We start from the raw sequence: 24,252 nt of genomic DNA, 5'->3' as shown, positions 1-24,252 counted from the left end.
TAAAGGAAACATCTGACACCTTTTCAGATCACAGAAATTCCTTATTTTCTATGTTGTTTCTTTAAAATATTAAAAGTTTGGACACCACTCGTTTAAGCTTGGAGAAAAAAGAAAAAATTGTCAAAGAATCAATCGATCAACAACTAACGTCTTCCTGTGAACTTTGTGTTTTCTGACGTCTTGTTTCATGAATGCTGCAGGCCTACACAGAGGAGCTGGTGGACCTCCATCGCAGACTGATGGCATTAAGGGAGCGAAACGTCCTGCAGCAGGTGGGCGATCCGACTTTCTCTGCCACGTTTACTCCTGTTGTAGTTTAAACCTGTTCTACGAAAAGAGCAGAAATTTTATCGAGGTTTCATGTCGTTGATAAACAGAAAGTAGAGGATTATTAAGAATACATTCCACCTTATTTTCCCCTCTCAGCTCTTCTAGACTAGCGGCAGCAGCAATTGGCAAACACCTAAGAACGGCTGTAAACGGCATAGTTGTGAAGATGAGATGAAGGTGGAGTGTCAGAAAGAGCAGGAGCTTCTTGAAGAGACAGAGGCCCAATTTCAAGGCATCAAATTACAAGATCAATTTGAAGTCATGTTTGATATTTACAGCATTTTTATAACTGAAGGCAACAGTTATAAAAACTGTTGATTAAAATAAGAAGAAGAAGAAAAAAAAACTTGACAGTTCAGCACCATTGACCATAAGACTGGAGTTGAGAAAATAAATCTGCTTAATGGAAACATGGAAGTTTTGGAACGACTGACTTTTTGCGATACATTTTTGCTTTAGGATGAGGTACATTTTTGGATGTGTCAAAATTTGCAATGGAAACATTTTATTTTGCATCACAAGTCACATGATCAACAACCGGATACTACTGGCGGAAAATATGAAGAAGACGACAGGAAGTGGTTGGAGGATGACGGTGCTTCATGATTTTTAACGACTTATAGCGTGAACAAACTTATTCACATGCAATTTTGATTATTTAATCCAAACACCTCATTAAAAAGTTGTTTTTTCAACATTAGTGACATATTGACAGTTTTGCCCATTTTAGTAATGGGAAAGCAGAGACTGTTACACATTTGTTTTGTAAAATGGCACAAACATGACACTGCTTGTTTTAGTACCTAAACATGAAAACTGCAAAGGACTTGGAGCTCTATTTTTATTAAAAGAATTTTATTTTAGGGGTGATGAATACAATTGTATGGACCACTTTTCTAGTGTCTATTAGAGACGCACCGATCAGATTTTAATATCTGCGTCAATAAGGGCAAATCTATTCAAATTCTTTGCACTTTATTTTTTATATTTGACCGAGTAAACCTGTTTTTCTCAGTTTCTTTATTGAGTTTTTACATGTTTGACCAATCCTGTGAAGCTATTGGTGTATTTAATTGTTGTACTGGTGGAGTGTTATCAAATAATTTGTAATTCATTACATTTATATCTGTTGATTAAAATAAGAAAAAAAATTTGACAGTTCAGCACCGTTTTTCTGTATCTGAAGCCAATACCAATTTCAGATTGGTATCGGAAGTAAAAAAAAAAGTGGATCAGTGCATCTTGGCTTTCTATCGTTAGAGAAAAATAATAAACATTTTTCTTCCATATCACAGTTAACTTTTCTGTGTTGGTCTATAGTATCAAATCCCAGTGAAATGCATTTAATTTTTTTTGGATAAAAGACAAAGATATGTGAAAAAGTGTCAATACTTCCTGCATCATGTCCACATTTCTGACTAAAACTAAATAGTTTCTCTTTTCGTCCTGTAGATTGTCAACCTGATCGAGGAGACCGGCCACTTTAACGTGACAAACACCACCTTTGACTTTGACCTCTTTTCATTGGACGAGTCCACCGTCCGTAAACTACAGAGCTACCTGGAGGCGACGGCCACGTGACAGGAAGCGGCGGGGGCCGGCGTGTGGATGTCAGCGGCAGAGGTAGCCTCGCCATCATGCCTGCTCTTTGCGGAAGAGACGAGCAGAAACGTCTGTCGCGGCCTTTTCACGAGAATGACTGAAGCATCGAACAACCACACCACGAAACAGAAACACACGAACAGTCGCAAGCACACAACACCACCTTCATGTGACGCTGGGGAGGAAGCAGGAGGAGGAGGTGGTGGTGTGTGAGGAAACGCCGGAGCATCTGACCTCCGTCTGGTCAGGGTTTTCACTACACACACTTCGAATCTGTGCCGAGCTGAGGAATTCGCCCAACAAACCCCCACCCCGTCCCTCCCTCCTGCACTTAAACCGCTCCCGCCTCTGCAAACCTAATACTTCCCCTCCTCCTCTTCCGCCTCTCCTCCTCCTCCTCCTCCTCCACATGCACACTCCTGTCTGAGCAGAACACTCCGGCCCCTGCATTGTCAGCTGGAGCTCATTTCTCTTCCAACACACTCCTGAGTTGCGTGTGAACGCCGTCCGTGAGTTTGCGCGCGACTCGTTCTGCTGAGGTTTAAGAGGACTTGTTGTCTTTGTGGTCACCGACTTCTTTGTTTATGAAACTTGAGCACAAACAGCCGGTTGCATTTCTACCACCAGTCACTCGCCAACAAGCACACTTTGCCCTGCTAACCTCCCCCCCCCCACCCCCCCCGTTTGGCATTATTAGTTTATAAGCACTGAAAATGCTTTTAACACACTTTAGTTTTCCTGTAAAAGACAGAAAAAGCTTCTTGACATTTTTTTATTTGGGGTTTTAAGAAGTAAAAACATTGATTTTCTGTTATATATTTTTTCCGCCTATGTAAAGTTTTTGTTACAGAGCTAATTGATGGTTGTCTTCCAGAACTGTTAGTTTTTTTAATCACTACAGAAAAGATTAATAGTTGCCTCATTGTTGTTGCTTCATTATCATTGGATACAAATTACTCTGAAAGTAGCACACTTTTCTTTAATTTAAAAAATGGTAACTTTTGTTGTTAAGGTTACTTCAGCTAAGATTAACAAAAGAGAGGCTGTCTGATTGCAACAAATTTAGATGGAGTTTGAGTTTAATCAGATAATAATTGACAAAGTAATTATATATTTTGAGTTTACATTGAATTAATTTGCATTTTATCTATCCTTTCTTTGGATAGCCTGAAACATTTTCCGAGTACTGAAACATTTTTTCATGAAAAATGTTGTTAAAAGCTTAAATTACGTATTTAAGAACAATGTTAAAAAAGGCACATGAACTAAAATCTGCAAGATTTTCTCTGATTTTCAGTTCAAGCCATGAAAAATCTGAATTTATTTACTTTTTAAATTAAATTACGTCACAGTTTACAACAACCACTCTTCTTGAATTGCATAAAAATCAGGGAAAATGCTTTGATGCCTAAATGTTAATATTTTTATTCCCTTTTTTCTGTTGAATTAAAACAGAAACATCGTTCTTCATCTCTCTGTTGAAATCTGTAAAAATGGTAACATCATCCTCTCACAAAAAGTATCAACCAGCAAAATTCTAGCATCTAAGATTAATTTTTACGGTACGAAATGGGTCAGGATAGGATGATTTTTCCTTCTTTGCCTTTAAAACTAAGGAAAAAATACAAGTGATGGTTCGGAGAAAACTTGCTAAAAACCCAATTTAAGAGTAAAAGTTTTGCACAGTGCTCTGTGTCATTATTTCCTTTTTTTGTTTTCAGTGCTTGTAAACACAGTAAGGAGGGGTTGTGGTGAAGTGATGCATATTTTCTCCTGTGTGTGTCCCGCTCCGGTTTTCAGCCGTCTGTACATTCGAAAACACATGTTCTGTTGCGTTCCTGTGCTTTCCCACTGAAAGCTGAGCCTTGACCTCCAGCAGACCCCTTAACGCCCCGCTGCACCCCCTCTGCTCTGCGTGAACGAAAGGGCTCCGAAGCCCCTGGCCACAGCAGTGGAGGATCGCTCCTGAATTTGCCTTCTAGGTGGGGTGGAAAAAAGAAACGACAAAAAGAAACAAAAAAAAACCAGTAGCCATACTTCCCAAAAAAACAAAGAGGAGAAAAAGAGGGGGGGTCCACGCTTTTTTACATTTTATTTTTCTACAAGTGCATTTTGTGTATTTATTCCCAAGACAACCTGTGAGCTCTGAATGTATATTGCTTTTACTTTTTTACGGCTTGCAACAGCCCCACTCCAGTGCCTTTTCCTGCAGCGCGCAGCACTAAGCGGGGGGTGTGCGCTCTGCTAGCGTCGCTCACACAGATTGAAGACCCCACCCTCCCCCTCCTACTATAAGCCCCTCCTGGGGGGAACAAGTGTTAATTGGGATGCCTGAACATCCAGTATTGTCTTAATGGTTCCCATCCCTGCTGTGGTCCTTCTTTTTTTTTTTGTTAAATCAAGAATATCTCCGTTAGTCCAACATAATTGATAGTTTTCGTGGATGGTGGTCATCTTTTTTTCTGTTCTAAGGTTAGGGTTTGAAAAAAAAAAAAAAAAAGAAAAAAGGAAAAAAAAACATCAAAATACTGTGGTAGTTTCTCACTTTAATTAGCTCGAGCTTTTTTGTTCTGCGTTGTGTTTTTGTGAGTGCTTGTCGTCGTCGATGAGAAGTGTCTGGCCCTCTTCGGCCGTTTGATCGTCGTACGGCGTAGCGCTCGATCGCAGGACGCCAGACACTTAAACGGCTACAACAACGAGCGCGAAGGCAGATGGAAAAGAAACGCTCCTCTTCCCCCCTTGGCGTCCATTAATGGCGGAAACGTCTCGCTGAGGCCTGAGTCGAGACGGCAGCTCGATTGATCAGACGGTCTAGAAAAACTGGCTCACTAATTGTATCAGTTAGACCTTCACTGTGCAACAATTTACGCACTCCTGAAACATTTTCTCATGTTAAGGCTACCAAATTTATCTAATTTTGTTTGGATTTCATACAATCGCATCAGATAACGAGGAAAATATCTACCCACAGCTTAGAAATGGTTTTTTTTTTTATGTCAGATTTGATTGTAATCAATTTTTCTACTTTTCTAAAAATGAAATTAGAAGAAAAATATTTTCAAAAAGTGGCTTTTATTTCAATCATTCTGTGATTTCTACAGGGCCAAAGCGACTGCAAATTTTGCTTAATTCATAATATGAACAGAATAAAGAAGCAGTTTTACCAGAATGTCTTAAAATTATAATTTTAATGAGAAAAAAGCTGATATGAACAGCTCAAAATGTAGTATTTTTCGTTTGCTCGGTCGTTTTGAAGCATATTTTGATGCCGATGTGTTAAAAGACAAACTATTTATCTTTAAACAAACACCAAAGCAGAACTTCAACATTCTTCATTTTAATTATTTTTAATGTTCTCATAAAATTACTACTTCATTCTCCTAATGTTGTGACTGTATTTTTGTAATATGACTTTATTCTTGTAACTTATTTATTTGAAACGCACCGATATGGACAGTTTGGGCCAGTGCCGATAGCTCCTGAAACGGCATTGATACCGATATATCTTCCATCTATGATATTTATTTAGAAAACTTGAACTTTCGTCGCAGTTGCATTTCTACCAATTAATTTTTGCCCAGATTAAACTTAATGTAAGTTAGTTTTGGTGACTTGATGCTTGTAATTCAGCGTAGAAATGTTTGTTTTTCTCTTGGGAGGATAGAAGTACTTAAAAGCCCAAGTGCTTATTTAATACCAACGTATAACCTGAATTCAAGAGAAGTTTGGGAATTTAAAATGGAGAATTATGTTTTGAACCCCCTCATTTTTACTTTGTGTGTAATTAGCAAAAACTGGAGATCAAACGTTCTGGTTTATGAGGTTTAGCTGCTGTTGTCTGTTGACTCAAATTAAATTACATCTGTAAAGTTTTACTTAAACTAAACATAAGGATGTAGGTAAACCATCTGATGATAAATGTAGAAGTAATGAGCAATAAATTACTTTTTTTCATCTGGCAGTACTGTAAACTGCTATAAAAGCAAACTAGAGGGTTTTCCTCTCTCTTGAATCTACGTTATTTTTTTAGTGTTTTTTATTTTTAATTTAACCTGTTTATTTTCCCTCGGTTTAGTCGTTTGTTACAGTTTCTCCTCCATCAGTTTCAGTGAGACCAGAGATCATCGTCTTGATTCAGGCCCTCAGTGTGTTAGGAACACACACTCACACACACACCGGCCCACTGTGGGACAGTAGATGAGTGGGAGGTCGTCTCCCTCGTCTGCCCACTGTGTTTTTACTCAGACGCTTCGATAGCTTTAATTCTTCCTCTCTCTCCGTTTCTCTTCCCTGCCTGGCTCCATTTTTAAAATCAGAATAAAAACAAACGGATCCGCGCGGCCTTACTCACCCTGCCGGTTGCCTCCTGTCTCTCTCTGTTCCTCTCTCTCTCCCCCGCTCACCCTCTCGCTCGCCCGCCCGCCCCTCCCTCTCTCACTAGCTGCACCTCCATTTCCTCGAGGTGCGCCTCCCTCCCTCCGTCAACTGAACTCCCAGCCGCGATTGCTGAGAACGAACTCTGAAGAATCGATGAAGAACAACTTTCCTCTTTTTCTGTGCACCAACTTGAGAACTTCTAGGTCCTAGTTCATGAACTCTGACCCCTGACCAGGCACTCATTCAGGGGGGAGTCACGATGGGAAACCCTCCTTCCCCCCAGTTTTATTTATGGACCTCTGCACTTTTGGCTGTGATGACTTCAGTACTTAAGTAGTTACCGAAACTGTATTTTTAAGGATTTTATACAATATTTACATGCAATACAATATAAATTGATTCGTTTTTCCTTTGCCAATCTTGTTGTTTTTATTTAATTTTGTTTATTTCGGCATATGATGTCATTATTTACAAACAAACATGGCCGTTGAGTCTATTTTTGGCACGTTGTTATCCCAATGTGATTGTTGTGTTTTAATGAATCTGAACACCAAGAAGCAGGAGGAAAAATAGGCTCGCCTCTTTTTGTTTTTTTATTTCTAATATTACCATCTGGGCCGGGATGAGATTCTTACATTATGAAAACACACTGGTTTCACAGTATAAAAGCAGAAATCTGAACAGATGTTCAAATTGCTTTAATTTAAAACAAGAAAAGCAAAAATAATTGCAGCTGCTACTAAAATATTTTCTAATATTTTGAGCGATGCACCGATTGGCCTGTCAGATTTTGGAATCGGACGATTTTCTGTTGATTGGTTTTGATCAGTGGGTCAAATATTTTTTTTTAAATCATTCTTTAGTTTCCTTTTATCTGTAAAACTAAGAGCTGCCATTATTTTTCTATAGTTTCACCAACAAACTGCTTTTATTTTGGTGCTGGTTAATCCGATAATTTAGGGACTTGTGCTTTCATTTAGAAACGGGGACAATCTCATAATTTTTTCTGTCAGATTTAACATTATTACCTCAGTCAACAAACCTTTACTTTTATTTATTTTTTGGTCAAAATTTCCCTTGGCGAATCAGAATCGGAGAAATCAGAAAATCTCTGGTGAAAGCCTGATCGGTGCGTCGGATTGTAATACATAGACTTAATCCTAATCTAGTAGTAGTTGTGATTTTTGGGCAGAATATTCTGACTTTTTGATGTTATTTTAGATGAGCACAGTTAGGATAAAGTAGTGGTAGTTGTGTATTTAGGTTGACTAGCTGTAAATTAATTATTGATTAAATTATTGATGCACCGATCAAGATTTACCGATTTCTGCCTTTGTTTCTGGTTAAAATCCCGCTGAGTTAGACTTTCAATGATTCCAGATTCCTATAAAACTATAAAAAGGAAAAAGAACAAATATGAAAGTAAAAATGGCCTAATTTAAATTTAAAGTAGGGCTGGGCGATATGACTTAAAAATATCAGATTCTTTTGGTTTTTTTAGTCAGAAGTTTTCAAATTTTCAAAAAAGTTTGTAATTTTTCCTATATTATGAGAATAAAGTCATAATAACAGAATAAAAAAGCAATTTTTACAGAACGTCTTATAATTGATAGAAAAAAGTAATTTTAATGAGAATAAATGTTTTCGATTAACATGACCAACTCAGTCTGATAATTAATTTTTTTTCTAAATTGACACCTGTTACTGATGATTTGATGCTGATGTGTTAAAATATAAAATATTTTCTTATCTTTAAACCAAATCCAAATTTTTGGTGTAGTTCTCGATTAATTACTTGTTCATTCTCCTAATATTACGACTTTATTCTCATAATTAAAGAATAAAGTAGCCTATCCCTAAAATCCAAAGTCCAACTAAGTAGAAGCTGTAAAACATGAAGGACTCTGAACTACGGAAACACAGATTGCTTGGGTGGGAAAAAGAAAAACTGATTTCCCAAAAATTAAATCTTCAAAATCCAAAAATTGGTTTATTTCCCAGGTTTAGGCATGACTGCTAAAATATAATCTGTGCTTTTTGCTGCTGGAAATGTAACATCCAAACAGAAAAATCTGCCTTTGTAGGCCTGGAGAAAGGACAGTTTTATCTGTTTTAAAGCTGTACATTTTTTAAAATCTTGATCCCAGTAAGCAACACATTCCCAGTACAAATAACTGCACAAGAGGAGGAGAAAACCTGAAGTCCACACTTTCATTCCTGGACTTGATTCAGAAAAACTGACTTCCTGCATCATGTCTAGTTTTTAGTTTCAAACATGGACGTCCGTTCTTTATTTATTTTTATGTTTTATGGAACAAATACATCCCAGATGAGTTGCAAAGTGAAGGCAGCTGCCACCACCGCCTCTGCTCAGATTCAGTGCATTTTGTGCCTTGATAACTTTTAAAACAACCAGAAAATATTTCAATTTCGCTCCTCCTCCAGTGAGCGGAGGATCATGGGTAATGTAGTGAAGTGGGACGGATGAAAGAAAGCAGCAGAAAAGCCTTTGCTCTGTAACTCTGTGAGGCAGCTCGGACTATATTTTGTGTATGTGTTGTGGAGCTGCAGCGGAGGGTTATCTACTGTGTGGATCTTTAGCAGATGGAGGGGAAATGCGGCGCGGCGCGGGAGGGCGCCATGTGCGGACCGGCTGTTTCCTGTGTCGTTTGTGTCATAATGTGTCTGTGACTGAGGGGACAGGGTTGCCTGTATTTATAAAGGTTTGATTTGTTTTCTAAGGGGGGTTGGGGAAAAAAAAAAAAAACGTTCCGCGTTTGTGTTCAAAGCGACGACTAGAAGAACAAATGACGAACTGGACGGCAAAAAGAACAATTTGGTATTTTTGAGACGAAACAAAACTTGGCATTGCGATGCCACCATGTGGCCATATGATGCAAGTTCATGACGAGGATGAAACCTTTATTTTAATGTTGTTTTTTTTATTATTTTGAAATCATATTATTAATAAAGTCATTAAGAACTGAAGCGCTGCGCTCTGAGTGTGAAGTCTTTGACCGGCGTGTGACCCCGGGTTCACCCAGGGGTCAGGGGAAGTTCATGTTGTGGTCAGCGCAGACCGTTTGGGGTTAAAAGGTAACTGTGGATGCCTGTTGGTAAAAACTGATCAATAAACCTGCTTTCAGACTCAAACAACAGGACTTATTTGCAATTCACAAGTGGCAGAGAATGCTGTGAAAGGAAAAAGTCAAATGGCTTTTTTCCTCCCCTTTCCCTCGTCTACAAAGGCAAATGTCACCTTTTTCACATTTCCTGCTACAATCCTTATTCTAAATTGCATAAAAGTAATATGTTTCCTCAAAATCCTGCACAGAAAAGTAGAGTTTTGTGAATTTATTAAAAATACAAAAAGAAATCACATTTATTCAAAGATAAAGCTAAAAAATGTATGTTTCTACAACTAAAACTGAATTTACCCGTTTGGAAAGAAACAGACCCAGGGCTGAAATTATTAATCAATTATTAAAATCAACTAATTTAGACATTGATTAATCATCAACTGGAGTATACGGACTCCATATTTCTTTTTATGCTTTTTATTGAACATTTCTGAACACATACAGTGGAGAGGCATCAATACATTCATCTTCATATACAATGTTAAACATCCTTGTCCATATTTAACTGGATACAAAAATGGCATCCTCCTTACATCTATAATCACTCCATTTTTCCCATTTAACAACAAACTGGTCCTCCTGCAGTCTTAGTCTATGTGTGATTTTCTCCATCACAAAGATCTCCTCCACAATGCTCAGCCACCGCTCCACACATCTTGTCAATACCATAATTTTGTGATAGTTTTTTTTTTGTTGCTGAAAGTAATATTTTTTAACAGATATTCATCATCTTTTGAATTACGTCTTGTGTGAGGCATCCCATGTAGAGTGTTTTACATGATCTGGGTATTCCATATCCCAATATGTTTTTCAAAATAAGACAAACATTATGCATAACAGAATGTGGTTAGCTTTTGACAGGACCAGAATATGTGCGTGTGACCTACATCAGTCTGGCCACAAAGTCTCCAGCCTGGCTGTGAACTGGATACCATCCTTGTCCTGATCTTTGGTGTTATAGAAAAATCTAATCATGTTTTTCCAATTAAATTCCCTCCAAACACGGGAGCAGGTGGCTGTGCACTGCATTTTACAAATTTTAAACCATTCCTCCTTGCTTATATGTTCCTTCAGTTCCTCTTCCGATTTTTCTTTAATGTACATAGTAGATGTCTTCCTACCGGCCATCAGTCCCTGATACAGTGCTGAAATAACTCGGAATTTATTTCCTTCATAGGCCTTATGAAATATCTCTATTATTTTACTTACGCTGGTTTTTATCTCTTTCTCATAATAATCTTTCATTTGCAAGTATCTATACTGGTCTTGGTCCTCCAGTTCATATTTCTCCTTTAAGCTATTAAAACTCAGCAGTTTGCCCTTTTCAGCCAATTTACACATTGCTGTGGCACCTTTATTTGCCCACTGTTTGAAACCTATATCATAAATGCCTGGTTTAAACCTCGGATCCCAAGCAAATCAGGTCAAACTCCTTGTTTCCTTCTCTAACTTGTAATTATCAATTACTGTGTTCCACATTTCAATTGTAATCTTAGTTATTGAATCTAGCTTATTGCTTAATTTGCCTAAGAGTATTTTTTTAGAGAAAATCTAAGTTTAATTTCCATCCAGATTCTTTGGAAATGCTGCGGACCAAACTTTCATTCTCTGATATTTCAAAATTCTTAAATAGTTAATCTTTAAATTATAAACATGAACTCCTTCATGGTTTGTTGGATGATTTATTAAAATATGTATCCACAGCAGACCTGCTGAAAGCCACAAGAAACAAACTCACATGATTGCAATCTTATTTTTATTCCAGAACAGATGAAATAAATCTTCACATTTGCATCAGGATGAATGGACCTCCTTCACTATCTGCAGCATATTTCCTGATTAAACTGCCGCTCAGGTTCAGGTAGATTCAGTTTCTGACTGGGCTCTCGCGCTGCTAGAAGCATCTCTGCAGCTCGTTGCTTGTTTACCGATAAACCGCAGCTTTATTTAGATCTACTTGTTCTTTAGACGAATGATGCAGGAACTGAAAACCCACTTAACCCCGACGCTGAATTACCGTCATTTCCTTTATTCGGCTGTTTAAATAACTCTTATTTACAGTCAGCTTTAGCCGCTTTAAGAGAACCAGAACCACCGAGTTATCACTTCCTCCACCGCTGTCTGAACGCTTCACACCCGAAGTATCATTATATACAAACAACCGCATGAATACATCAGCTGTACTAAGTGCAATTAGCTTCTGCTTTAAGTTTATGGTTTATAAAATACAAAATGAAGGCCAGAGGATGCACAAGGATGTCAGAACAAGGCGTTTCCAGCTGATGCACGAACTTAACATTTCACCGTCTGCTTGGATGAAACGAATCCGATTCAACCAAGAAGTGTAAATAAAACAAAAAAATAGCACTTTTTTTTTTTTTTTACAATATTCCACACAATAAACAAGTGAGCATAAAACAAATAAACACAGGATTTTAAAAAAGCAACAGATATGGCTTCATGTTTTGGATTTAGAGAAAGTTTCACTGCATAAACACAAAATACTACCAAGTGTTTTTAGTCTAGTTCCCAATGCAAGTATCTTACCAATAAGTTTTTAACCAGATATAACCAATTTAGAATATTCATTTAAAAACTTCTGGTTCCTCTGGCAGATTATTTGACATACAAGTGGAACTAGTACCTTTTTTTTTTTTTTAATTAATAATGAATTATTTACTTGAACATGCTTGTTCAAAAGCTACTTGTCGGTTCTATTTAAAGTGTACTAAGATACTCACACTGGTAATTACACCAAAAGTACTTGTAATATTTTGTGTTTTTGCAGCGTTTGACTTCAGATGTTACATTTCTGCGAACTGCAACTAAAAAGTTTTCTTTTTTATCAGTCAATATGTTTTTTTTGGTAAAAAAACCCCCACCAACTTTGGAAACTAAAAAATAAATATGAGAAGTCATTCCTTTAAAAGACAAACTTTGCATCAACCACTGCGTTTTTGGATTTCATGTCTGTAGCTCAAGTATTTCAGTACGACAAACGGCTCCGTCTGGATTCTTCGTCGTCGTCGTCGAATAAATAACTGCGTCTATATTTAAAAACATAAAGCTGATTCTCTGCTTTTGCCTGCACAACAAGAACAAAGTGAGACGAAGCGGTCCGACAGGAACCAAACGACATCAGGAGACGGACCAACGAGGCGGAGAATGTCAGAAGGTCAAAGGGCGTCTACTTGGGAGGCAGCGGGTTCTCCTGGGTCGTCGGGGTCGGCGTCTCTTTGTAGAAGTTGTCGATCTGCTCTCTGTACATCTTCAGCACCACGGGTCGCTTCAGCTTCATGGTCGGACCTGTTGGACGAGCGAAGGTCAGCGGTTAGGATGGTTACCCAGAATGCAACAGCTGCAGGGCGATTCTTTGAGCTTTACCCAAACGGGGTTGGCTCAGTTGTTAAATCGCAAACCTGCTGCTTGAATTCCTGTTAGTCAATGAGGAGAAAACTGAAGGACACTTTGCAGTTTGTCTTACAGCCACTGATTTAAAGTGTTTTTTCTATTATTTCACTGCAAAAACACAAAATCTGACCAAGTATTGATGGTCTAGTTTTGGTGCAAATATCTTAGGACACTTGAAATAAGACAAAATTAACTTACAAGTGGCTTTTCAGCAAGACATAGGAGCTTATTTTAAGTAAATAATTTCTTAATATTGATTAAATAAATACAAGTTTCCCTGGGAGATTACAATGTTAAGTAATTATTGACTTAAAACAACCTCCTATATGTTGCTAAAAAGTTACTTTTAAGTTAGGTTTAGTTTATTTTAAGTAAAGCAAGATATTTGAACTAGAAACTAGACCAAACAAAAAGTTTTTTTTGCAGTGTATTCTACCTAAATAATGTCTTATTTTGATTTCATCAGGGCTCCTAATCCTGCTGCATTTCACTGGAGCTCTTATGTTGTATAAAAAAAACCACATTAAGATTGGATTCAATTAAAAAACTAAGTGCAAAATTTCTACTTTTGCCTGAATTAAAAATAACCTGTCCTACTGATTCACTGATTGATCTGCAACAAATCAAAATTGGCTAATTTTCCCCTGACGGGTTCTAATTGATCCGATCCGAAGAAAGCATGAAACTCGTCGTTCTGACTGACCCAGCTCTCCTCCGCCGACTGAGAAGTCCCGCTCCAGAATGATCCACTTCTGGATGCGCTGCGCGTTGGACGTGGCGTTCTCGTTGACACGGTTGATTCCCTCCTGGATGGCGGTGTGGACGGCGCGGTCCCGGCCGCCCGCGATGTCGGAGACGCGCGTGGCGTTGCTGCCCAGCTTCCTGCAGAGCTCCACGGCTTCAGGCGTCAGCTCGTCCTCGGGGTCGCCGGTCTCGGCGTTCACTTGGCACTGCAGCGCAGCAAACACAAAACGACTTCGGCTTTAAACAGCTCAGACTTTCACAGCTTTGAAATGAGACAAAATGGTTCACACCCAAGATGGTTTTAAATAAATCAAGAACTTTGTTTCTGATAGGAAATGTGCAGCACAGCTCATCAGTTTCTATTTACATTTTGTTAAAAAACTGGAATTTTAACAAAGCCTTTCAATAAAAAAATCTTTATTTGCGTTGTAGAAGTGAAACTTTCTTAATTTATGAAAATTTGTCTTTGAGGTTGTTATCACCCTAATCTTTAGCTGACGTTTCAGATTAAAGTCCAGAATCTCGCTGGTGAATTAAAATTGTTTTGTTTTGTATCTAGACTCACCATTAAGAAGAAGAATAAATATTCATAAATGTGACCTGTCTGTGTATATTGTAGGAGCCATTTGTCTTTTCTTCCGTTTATTGCCACCAGGGAGCGTATTTCATTTTGAGTTCTGAGTATTTAAGGTCAAGAGTGATTCTGCTTGGTTTTGATGTATGTCGGATTTATGTGGCTCTAAATGGAAATGGCAAGACAATGGACACTGTATTGATAATAAATGACTTTATTATAATGTGAAGATCAGCAGCACGAATCTTAATATATATATATATATATATATATATATATATATATATATAACAAACTACATGCTGTGGGACATCAGCTGTGAACTTTTTAGTCTGCTTATAATTATTTTAATTGCCTAATTCCCACAATAAGGTCTTCGAATGTTTTCATTTTACTTGGAATATTTTAAAACTGTGTTTTACCCTATTTAAAACTTTCTAGATGGAATAAATCCAACTTCAATCCATTTCTATCTTTAGTTTTTTCCATTACAAACATTATTTTGCTATTGTGTTGTTTCCATTAAATAAGTAAATTAATTAAAGCCACGTTGGGATATGTTTCTTCATGCGATAAGTTATTAAAAAATATGCTGCCGTCATTCTCTGACCACTTCCTGTCGTCTTCTTCGTCTTTTCCGGCAGTAGTAACATCCGGTTGTTGATCATGAGACTTGTGTGATGCGAATAAAGTGTTTTCTTCACATTTTGCGAAATTCAGTCGAAAAACCACCTTATCCTAGTGTAAAAACTTTTGCCATTTCCATTAAGTGATTGAAAATAATTAAATAATCAGTGCATTAACTGATTAACATTGCAAAGGCGTTCAATGGTAAGATCTTGGTGTAAAGTAGGGTTGGCTGATGTAGATTTATTTGTAATCGGGCTAAAATTATTCCTGATATATTTTTCCTACGATGAAGAATGTTAAGTACAACACAAAGTATTCGTCTTTTCACTCCCACCTGATCTCAGTGACATAAACGCACTGCCACTTTACAAATCCAAACTCAACACTCGTCTGTTTAAAGTAGCGTAAGATCAATGATTTCAACTACAGTCTTATTTAAATCCTCTTTTGAATTTATTTTTACTCTATATTTCAATATTGTTTGTTTTTATGTTACCCAAATCAGATTTTAAATGTATTAAACTTGACTAGATATAGCAAAATTAAAGTAAACCAAATCCTGTTCCAATTACTGGAAATAACTAGATGTTTTTATTTTAATACAGCAAACGTGGATCATACTTTTTTAAGTTTTTGATATAAAATAAATAACATATTTTCTTAAGCTTGATTTTACTTTTGACTCAACAATTTTGGCTCCTGTGACAAAAGGTTTGTACCAGTATCAACCTGCAGCCAGCAAACATGATGATGTAGTTTTCTTAGGCAGCAGCAGGGGGCAGTGTTGGACGTTAAATGTAAAAAGTTTGTGCCGTCTTTTTGTTTCTGCCATCAGTGACGACAATGAGTCTTTCTCAGATTAGATAGAGAAGATAAAGCAGAGATTTTTACAACAATAATACAGCGATAGCATCGTGTCTCCATCTTATCTGAGTGACATTGGTAAAAACAGAGATGTGTGTTGGAGTTTCTCACCTTAATAGTGAGCAGCATGGTGAGAAACTTCCTCTTGTCTCCTATCAACATGGCGTTGCTTATCAGCGGCACGGCCTCCTTCACTGCGTCCTCAATGGGGATCGGAGGGACGTTTTCGCCTCCCGCTGTGATGATCATCTCTGCAGAAAAACATGCGGTTGGTTAAAAAAAACTAAGGTTTATGCTTGAGAGTATAGATCCGTTGCAGCGTGACGTCACAGGCGCAAAAAAAATAAAATAAAATAAAAATCCCACCGCTATTTCCCTGCTGGTAGGCAAAAAGCTGCTAGCTGATGGTTAGCAAACATTGGTTTTTGTTGTCCATAACGCGTTAAATCTTAAATGTACGCCTGATGTATATGTTAAAGAGAAACTCAGTGCTTTGATATTAATTGTTAAAACTATGTTAACTAGATAAAGTTTAAATAAAATTTAATTAAGAAAAGAAAATGGTGAGCTGTTGTAGTTCATTTATGCTAGCTTAACTTTGACAACTGTACCATGTAGATGTGCTGTGTAATAAGGTGTGTTTCGGTTCAGTTATAAAAATAAACTAACTGAACCGAAACATTTAAGTTAGGACATGCTCTCCCGGTGATGTCAAATCATCACCGGGAGAGCTTGTGCTTAAATTAGCTAATCAACCACCGCAGTGTTAGATTAGCAAATAGCAGCGGTAGCTAATCTACCACCCCTATCATTTTTTTAATAATCCCAAAATTAACATTAAGCCTAAAAACATGAAACTGTAACGGTCTAAAGGTTATGTTCTTTGTGTGGGAAATGTTCGAGTGTTTTTTTGTCGACGAATCCAAAGTAGTAACGTTTTTGTCAGTTGCTATGGCAACGGGTCTGCGTGTAGCCTAGCAGCCGACACAAAGTAAAAAAAAATAAGTGGCTTTGAGTTGTTTTTTAACGAGTTTTCTGTATTATTTTCTCTTTGCTGTGGCGCTCTGCTCTAAATTAATCATACCAACATCTTCAGGTTTCATTTAGTTATCGGAGTTGTTCTACCGCGACATCGCCGCTATTAACGGCATGTAAAATAATTCTCTATTTCCCCTCCACCGTTGTGCGCATGTGCGAAATCTCCGGACGTAAACAGCAACATGCCGGGGGCCATGAAATTCGCCTGGGAAATCGGATGAATACCTTTGATACGACCAGTGATGAAGAGGAACCCGTTCTCGTCGTGTTTTCCCAGGTCGCCCGAGTGCAGCCAGCCGTCTTCGTCGATGGCTTCCTGCGTCTTGTCGGGCATGTCGAGGTAACCCATGAAGACATGGCGGCCCCAGAAGCAGATCTCACCGTTTCCCTCATTGTCGGGGCTGTGCAGCCTTGTTTTACATCCTGAGATCTCTTTACCACAACTGCAGGACAAAAACGTAATTTAATCTGCTTTTAATTTACCAATAATGATTTAAAAAAAGTGAGTGGCAAGTTCATGAAACACAGAAAAGCTAGCTAGTTAGCTAGCAATAATATATTTACGGCTAGTTAGCAGTAGCCTAAACAGCTTCGGGTCACAGAACAAAATTAAGACGTTTGCATGCAACTCAAACTTTTGCCTGACAGAAAAGCCCTTTAGCAAAAAAAGACAGTAACTAAAATAATTCTGCATTTAAGGCCAACTTAAATTGTTTTTTTGACTTTAGGACATTTTAAGACATTAATTTTAGATACATTAGTTTTTTCTCTAAGTCTTTGACCTCTTCTCTGTATCTGCAGATGCAAACAAATGGATTTGTATGTTTTTGCATCTGTACATATTAGCGCTATCTGCTTTGTGAATCTAGTGATATAATGATATAAATTTTACCTGGTGAGTTTGAAGGCCTCAGGTGTGGAGATGGTGTGGGGTCCGGTGCTCTCGCTCATGCCGTAAAGCTCGTAGAGAGGAATGTTGAGGCTGAGGAAGAACTCCAGGGTGTCTTTGGTGATTGGGGCGGCACCTGTGAAGCATTTGGTGCAGCGGTCCAGGCCGAGAGCCTTGCGTACTTTCTTAAACACGAGCTTTTTGGCAACCTGATAGCTGAACGGGGTGCGGGCAGCTGCTACGCTTCTGGGAAAGCAAAAAAAAATATGGAAAGTGAAAGGTCAACTAAATGTTAATGCCACAAATTGTAATATAGGAAAAAAAAGCTTTAATTTCCACAAATTTAACATTTAACCAAAACGAATTCTCTGAATGACTTTAATGTTGTTAAATAAGACTTACTGATTCATTTTGGTCAGATTGGTCTGCAGACCAACATCTTTGGCCCAGGCAGCCACTTTCCTCTGCACAGTTGATGATTTCGCTCCGACGGATTTCATTTTCTCCTGCATCTTTTCCCAGACACGCGGGACGCCCATGAAGGCCGTCGGACGCGCTTCCTTCATGGTGTTCACCAGAGATCCCTGAGAAAACGCAACAAAATATTTATTTACTTGGTTCCCATGGAGAACCCTTTAACTAAGCCAAACAAAGCACACAGACAGTCATGTAGCCCTCTGGCTATCTGTGTCCTGTTGATCATCAACTCTTCCCAACATGACACGCTTTAATTGTACCAATAAACGTATTTAGGGGTTATATTAAATGGAACTGGTTTCAAAATAAAAGCCGTTGTTGAGAGGAAGCGTATTGAGGTTTTATGCTGTAGATAACATTGTGTAGAGATAAAAAAAAGAGAACTTTTTAAAAATAGGAGGTGATTCATACACCTTGTTCTTCCTGTTTTATGACATCCAGCATCTGAACAAAAAACTGGAAAACATTCAAAAATGTTCTCAAACTTAAAGATTATGATAATATTTTTTTAGTTATGAGATTAAATTTAAATCATTACATTTTGGTTAAAATTTGTAACTTTTATTAAAAATATATTTTGCATATCTGTTGAAACGGTCACTGTCATTATAGTGTAGTATGAAACAGGTAATACATGAAAAACAAACAAGCTCCTCTTCTTCCAGTGATAACTAGAAACAACCAATCAGAACCAGGAGGAGGGGCTTGGCGCTGTCAATCTGGTCCGTGTGTGCGCCCCTTGCTCTTAGCAGCTACTTCCTGATAGCGCAGCCTGTCTAGTTCCTTCATTATTAATGAATTATTGACTAAAAAAGTTTCTTTATAATAAGTTACTTGTTTTGTCTTATTTCAAATGTATTAAGATATTTGTACTAAAAGCTAGACAAAATAACTTGCTATGATTTTGTGTTTTTGCAGTGCTCTTAGATCATGGCTCAAGAATGGATATTTTTAAACTGGATCCAGTTTAGATGAAGTTATAACAGATTATAATTGTTAGATCAGATAAATTTTACCTGATGTGATTTTGTATTGAATTATCCTCAGTCTAGTTTGGATTTTTCAGCGTTTCTGATTAGTAGAACAGCAAGATAATTTTGTATGCAAATATTTAGAATTTTATAAAAACTAAGGGAAAAAAAATTTAAAAATTCAATTTTGGAAAATTCTAGACATTGGAAAGGTAAAACCCATTGATGCTAAGGCTAGTTAGCATCGCCAACGAAGATGGCAGATAAACGGTTTCCCTGCCATTAGCACATTTAGACATGGTGACAATTTTAACAAATATGTAAAAAAAAAAAATTATAAAGTTAAATACTGCAGCTATAACTTTGTAGAACTATAAATGTAATCTGACATTTTGACTCCAATCATCTGAACTTTACGACTTGTGAGACGAAAGGTGAAACTGGTTCTTCTGAGGGACCCAAAGAACTGAAAAGTTTCGTCTGATTTAAGGTCAGGTTGTGAGAGAACGCTGGCAGCTCCTCTCACCTTCAGGGCGTCCGGCTGAGCGAAGTAGGTCAGCCCTCCGACCTTCATGGTGATCCAGATGTCGACCATCTGAGCCGCGATGTGGCTCAGCGGCAGGTAGCTGACCACCCTCTCCTGGAACTGAAGGCTGTCCTTCAGCTCGACGTGTAAACCTGTTGCAGCTGCTGTCCAAGTTATCTGAGGAGAAAGACAAGAAAACATGGATAAGAGTAGATGTCGTACACCTCTGGGGAAGCATGAATACCCAACTATGATTGTTTTAAAATTATATTTACCTTCGAAAATCATTTATTAGTAAACAACTGACCTACGGAGTCCCTGTAAATTTTACATTTCCAATCTTTGAAACTGAAAATTTTAGATTTTTTATTTAGTTTTTATCACATTCTAAATATTTAAGTGCAAAATCTGACTATCTTGCTGTTGTACTAACTCAAACTAGACAGAGGATAATTCAGTACAAAATCACATCAGGTAAAAATAATCTGATCTATAACAACTTCTAGTTTGTGAGTTTTAGTGCTTTGTTTGCCATCAAAACTGGATCCAGTTTTAAAAATTTGATTCACTTTTTTAACCATGAAACTTCAAAATCACAAAACCTTAAGTTATTTTTATCTAGTTTTTAGAGCAAATGTCTTGGTACACTTGAAATAAGACAAAACTAACTTACAAGTAACTTTTTAGCAAGATATGGGAACATTTTCTAGTCAATAATTCATTAATGATGAAAAAGTACTGGTGTTTATTTCACTTTTAACATTTTCTCATGTTAAAAGTGAAGTAATCTGCCAGTGGAACTGGAACTTTTTCATCATTATTAATGAATTATTGCATTAAAACAAACCCCTGCATCTTTCTGAAAAGCTACTTGTAAGTTTTGATTTATTTCAAGTGTAATAAGACATTTTCATTAGAAACTCGACAAAAATAGTTGGTAAGATTTTGTGTTTTTGCAGTGCAGGAGCAGGAACCTCAAACAAGCAGACAAATATGTATTTCTGTAGTTTATTTTTGTGATGAACATTTATTTTAGGACAGTAACTCAAAATTCATAGCAAAGACACCAAGTATGCCTATAAAAATAAAATACAATTAATTTCTTTTTTTAGAAAATTAGATTTCTTAAGACCTAAGAACACAATCGGTTTGTAAAATTGAGAAATTTTGATTCAGTATTTTTTCCGGCTGCTCGAACACGAAACTGGGCTAAAAGCCTCTGAACAATCAATTTGAAACCTCAGAAGCACTGTAAGAATACATGTTAATTTTCACTATTAGCATAACAGTTTGAGATCCAGATGTGGATTCTTTGCCTCTGAACTTTTGTTGCAGAGTTTAAAACAGTCATGCATCCCTGTCTGAGTTTCATCAGAGCGTCACAAGATCAACCTGAGGGGTGCAGAGAAAATCAGCAGGCGAGGACAGAGATGAAACATCTCTTTATTTTTAGACCTTCTCACTTTTAGTTTGAGTATTTTTTTGTATTTTAAGTGGTTATAACCAAACCATGCAGAAAGTTTAGGTAGTAAACGGCTGATAACTATAAACGTAATCATTGATCAGATTAAAAATGAGGGATTTGTGGCTGTTTGTTATATTTAAATCTGAAACATTGTGTAGTGAAAACAAAGCTTGAACTTAATATTTTATGAGACATTAACAAAATGTAGTGAATTTGATTGGGATTTTATGTGATAGATGAACACATAGTAGAAGTAGAAGTAGAAGGAAAATTAGGTGTTTGAAAAATCTGAAAAGTGTGGCATGCATTTCAGCCCCCATGGCGCTATGCTTTGTCTTGCTCCGCCTGCAGATTATTCCACTAATAACCAGTACTTTTTCATCAATATTAATTGATATTTTTCACTTAAAACAAGCTGAAAAGTTACTTGTAAGTCAGGTTTGTCCTATTTCAAGTGTATTAAGATATTTGCAGTAGAAACTAGATCAAAATACTTGGTAAGATTTTGTGTTGTTGCAGTGTAAAATGTGTTTGTCAAAACAAGTTGGTCGGCTTTGGGCGTGCTCATGTCATACTCTGAAACCCGAGGAGTAAATTGGTGGAAGTTGAACTTAAACAGGAGAGAACATTTCTATTTATAGAAATGAAGGGTCTGACTTCAGATAGTCAGACCCTTCACATGTTGTGCTGATTCATAGATAGAGATCTCCCTGGAAAGCACCCACTATGAGGCACACAGAGTCACTGACGTCTGGCTCAAAGCATGTGACATTTGCGGGTCTCATCACTCACGTTGTCATGGCTCAGCATCACGCCCTTCGGCTGACCCGTGGTTCCTGAGGTGTAGATGAGCGTGCAGCACTGGTTGGGCTTCTGGCTGGAGATGATTGCATCAAGAGGCCCGTCCGGATCGTTGCGGCCGAGCTCCATGAATTCTGCCCACTGTTGTGGAGAAAAACCAGTCAGATGGGCTTTTCCACGCTCGCTCTGTCTCTGTGTGTGTGTGTGTTGGTGTTTACCGAGTACAGGTTGGGCCTCTTCTCTTTTAGTGCATCTTTGTACTGGATAATTGCTTTCAAGTGAGGCAGCTTGTCTTCAATCTGTTGGCAGAAACAATACATTCCTGTGAGGACAATACCTCTTTTTGTTTTTAACATTTTAGTTCACACTGCAACAACACAGAATCTCACCAAGAATTTTTGGTCTTGCTTCTGGTGCAAATATTTTAGTTCACTTGAAATAAAACAAAACTAACTTGCAATTGGCTTTCAGCAAGGATAGGAGCTTGTTAAATTAAAGTACTAGTTCCACTGGCAGACATTTCCCCCCATATTATAAATGAAATAATCAAGCACTTTTTCATCAATAAGAATAAATTATTGACTTAAAACAAGCTCCTATGTCTTGCTAGAAAGTTACTTTAAACTTAGTTTTGTCTTATTTTGAGTCTACTAAGATATTTTCTCTAGAAAATGGACCAAAAATACTTTTAAGGTAAGGTTTTGAATTTTTGCAGTGCAGCATCTTGTACTCTCTAACTTGAGCTTTTATTTTTTGTAGAATACTGGCTAAACTAACATTTTTGTGGCTGAAATCAAAACATATAATCTGATGTGAGGTGAACAAGTTTCCACCTTGAGTAAAGTAATGAAGCAACCAAGAAAATGTTATTAGCTGAAACGTTATTAAATGTAAAAAAATTGCTCTATTTATACTAAAATCAATACTTGTTAATAGTTTTTGTTGGGGCATTATTTTTAAAAATAAAATGGCTTCCGACGTCAGAAAAGCTGCATTCACACAGCAAGCAAATGCGAACCAAACCTGATTTTTTTTTTTGCAAATATGTGACTTTTTCTTGGCAATCTAAACCTCCCAATTCTTATATTTTCACCAAAATAAAAAACAAACAAAAGTACAAATCTAAAGTGGTAAAAGCTGTGTTTTGATTCCTTTCTGGAACAGAAAATAAATCATATTTTCTTTTTCTCTGTGATTTACACGATCATTCTCGTCTCACCTGGAGGATTTTCTGCAGCTGTTTATGGTTCTCCACCACGATAATGTTTGTTTTGGAGTTTTCTGCTACGTAGTGACAAGCCTCAGGAGAGTTGGTGGTGTAAATCCCCACAGCGAGCCCCCTGCAAGAGGAGAGGGAGTCAAAGTTAGCACATCTCATCCTGACGGGTCAGTACAGAGAAAAACCTGCATGAAGGGAGTGAGGAGGCTGAGCTTCCAGCAGGACAAAAACGGCAAACAGTCAGAGCTACAGCAGCTGCATTTATGTTACAAATGTGTGAAAAACTTAGTCGATGTTCTGCGAATGTCGAAAAAACCCAATGTTGCAGCTGCGGTGTTTAAATTAAATTTGGCAAAAATGCGTGAACAAGTTTCTTCACACGATAAGTAATTTAAAATAATACTCCGCCGTCACCCCCCTGCTACTTCCTGTCATCGTCTTGGTCTTTAAGACAAGATGTGAGTGGATTTTCATAAACATGCTAAAATGAACAGGAGCGGTAAATTTAATTAAAACCAGGTTTAGGGAAGAAACTGAAGGACGTAGAGAATCAGAAAGTGCTGAAATGAAGAGTTAGTTTGGAGCATTTCAGAAAATGTTGCATAAGCTTTAGGACACTAGAGAGAAAGATGTTAAAATAAGCAAACAGTCGGATTTAATTCTCTCTGTTTCAGGGTTAGTTAAAATTAGAACATTTTTCATATCTACAAGGATCCAGAAGGAAGAGCATCTAATATTTATTTCTTAAGAGTGTGACGCTGATGACATGAAAGCTGAGATTTGGGACATGGCAGCTGGTCGGGTCACATTCCTGGAAATCAGGCGTCAAATTCAGAACCTGCATTCTGTGCACCAGAAGGCGTCTTTTAACTGCATTTCATTCCTGCACACAAGTGAACCCTGGTAAAGCCTTTATGAGGGTTGATTACTTATTTTAATGGCGCTTTAGGAAGAAAAATAGAACTAAATTCATTAAATATTCCCATTGTTACATCACTAAATTGCAAACAAAGCATGAAATATTCTAGCAGATGTTTGGTGATGTTGCAGCTGCAGCTGTAACCGATGGCTTTGCTCCGTTTTTATTCTGTTGGATGGTTCTGGTTTCTCAGACGGAGCGGGTTTTAACCGGCTTCATAACACAGACAGTAAAATTTTCAAATCTTTATCCCAAGTCCTGCTTCTAAAATCTGG

At 37.5% G+C, this 24,252-nt stretch overlaps 2 protein-coding genes across 7 annotated transcripts in view; one reads left to right on the top strand and one right to left on the bottom strand.

The window, feature by feature from the left end:
* The window catches only part of mllt1a (MLLT1 super elongation complex subunit a), a 28,268-nt gene extending 18,971 nt beyond the window's left edge, over window positions 1-9,297 (top strand). For 2 of the 4 annotated variants that reach the window (XM_008415150.2, XM_008415148.3), the window contains exons 11-12: window positions 201-272; window positions 1,783-9,297. In XM_008415150.2, coding sequence (XP_008413372.1) covers window positions 201-272; window positions 1,783-1,911 — 201 coding nt within the window. In that variant the 3' untranslated portion in view covers window positions 1,912-9,297. Of the gene's footprint in view, window positions 1-200; window positions 273-426; window positions 748-1,782 lie in introns of those variants that run through there. The other 2 variants (XM_008415152.3, XM_008415151.3) reach the window with 1 other exon arrangement.
* Window positions 9,298-11,188: 1,891 nt separating this feature from the next.
* acsbg2 (acyl-CoA synthetase bubblegum family member 2) overlaps window positions 11,189-24,252 on the bottom strand; it is a 31,818-nt gene continuing 18,754 nt past the window's right edge. For all 3 annotated transcript variants that reach the window (XM_081606126.1, XM_008415153.3, XM_008415154.3), the window contains exons 6-15: window positions 23,059-23,179; window positions 22,058-22,138; window positions 21,831-21,980; window positions 19,574-19,750; window positions 18,002-18,183; window positions 17,603-17,845; window positions 16,936-17,153; window positions 15,784-15,923; window positions 13,564-13,810; window positions 11,189-12,755 (exon numbers count right to left, since the gene is read on the bottom strand). In XM_081606126.1, the coding sequence (XP_081462252.1) occupies window positions 12,637-12,755; window positions 13,564-13,810; window positions 15,784-15,923; window positions 16,936-17,153; window positions 17,603-17,845; window positions 18,002-18,183; window positions 19,574-19,750; window positions 21,831-21,980; window positions 22,058-22,138; window positions 23,059-23,179 (1,678 nt within the window). In that variant the 3' untranslated portion in view covers window positions 11,189-12,636. The remainder of the gene's footprint in view (window positions 12,756-13,563; window positions 13,811-15,783; window positions 15,924-16,935; window positions 17,154-17,602; window positions 17,846-18,001; window positions 18,184-19,573; window positions 19,751-21,830; window positions 21,981-22,057; window positions 22,139-23,058; window positions 23,180-24,252) is intronic.

The sequence above is a fragment of the Poecilia reticulata genome, chromosome 4 (genome assembly GCF_904066995.2).
Source record: "Poecilia reticulata chromosome 4, P_reticulata-male-v2, whole genome shotgun sequence".
Lineage (NCBI taxonomy): Eukaryota > Metazoa > Chordata > Actinopteri > Cyprinodontiformes > Poeciliidae > Poecilia > Poecilia reticulata.
Note: the sequence above shows the minus strand (reverse complement) of the source record. Positions and strands in the feature narration are given on the sequence as shown.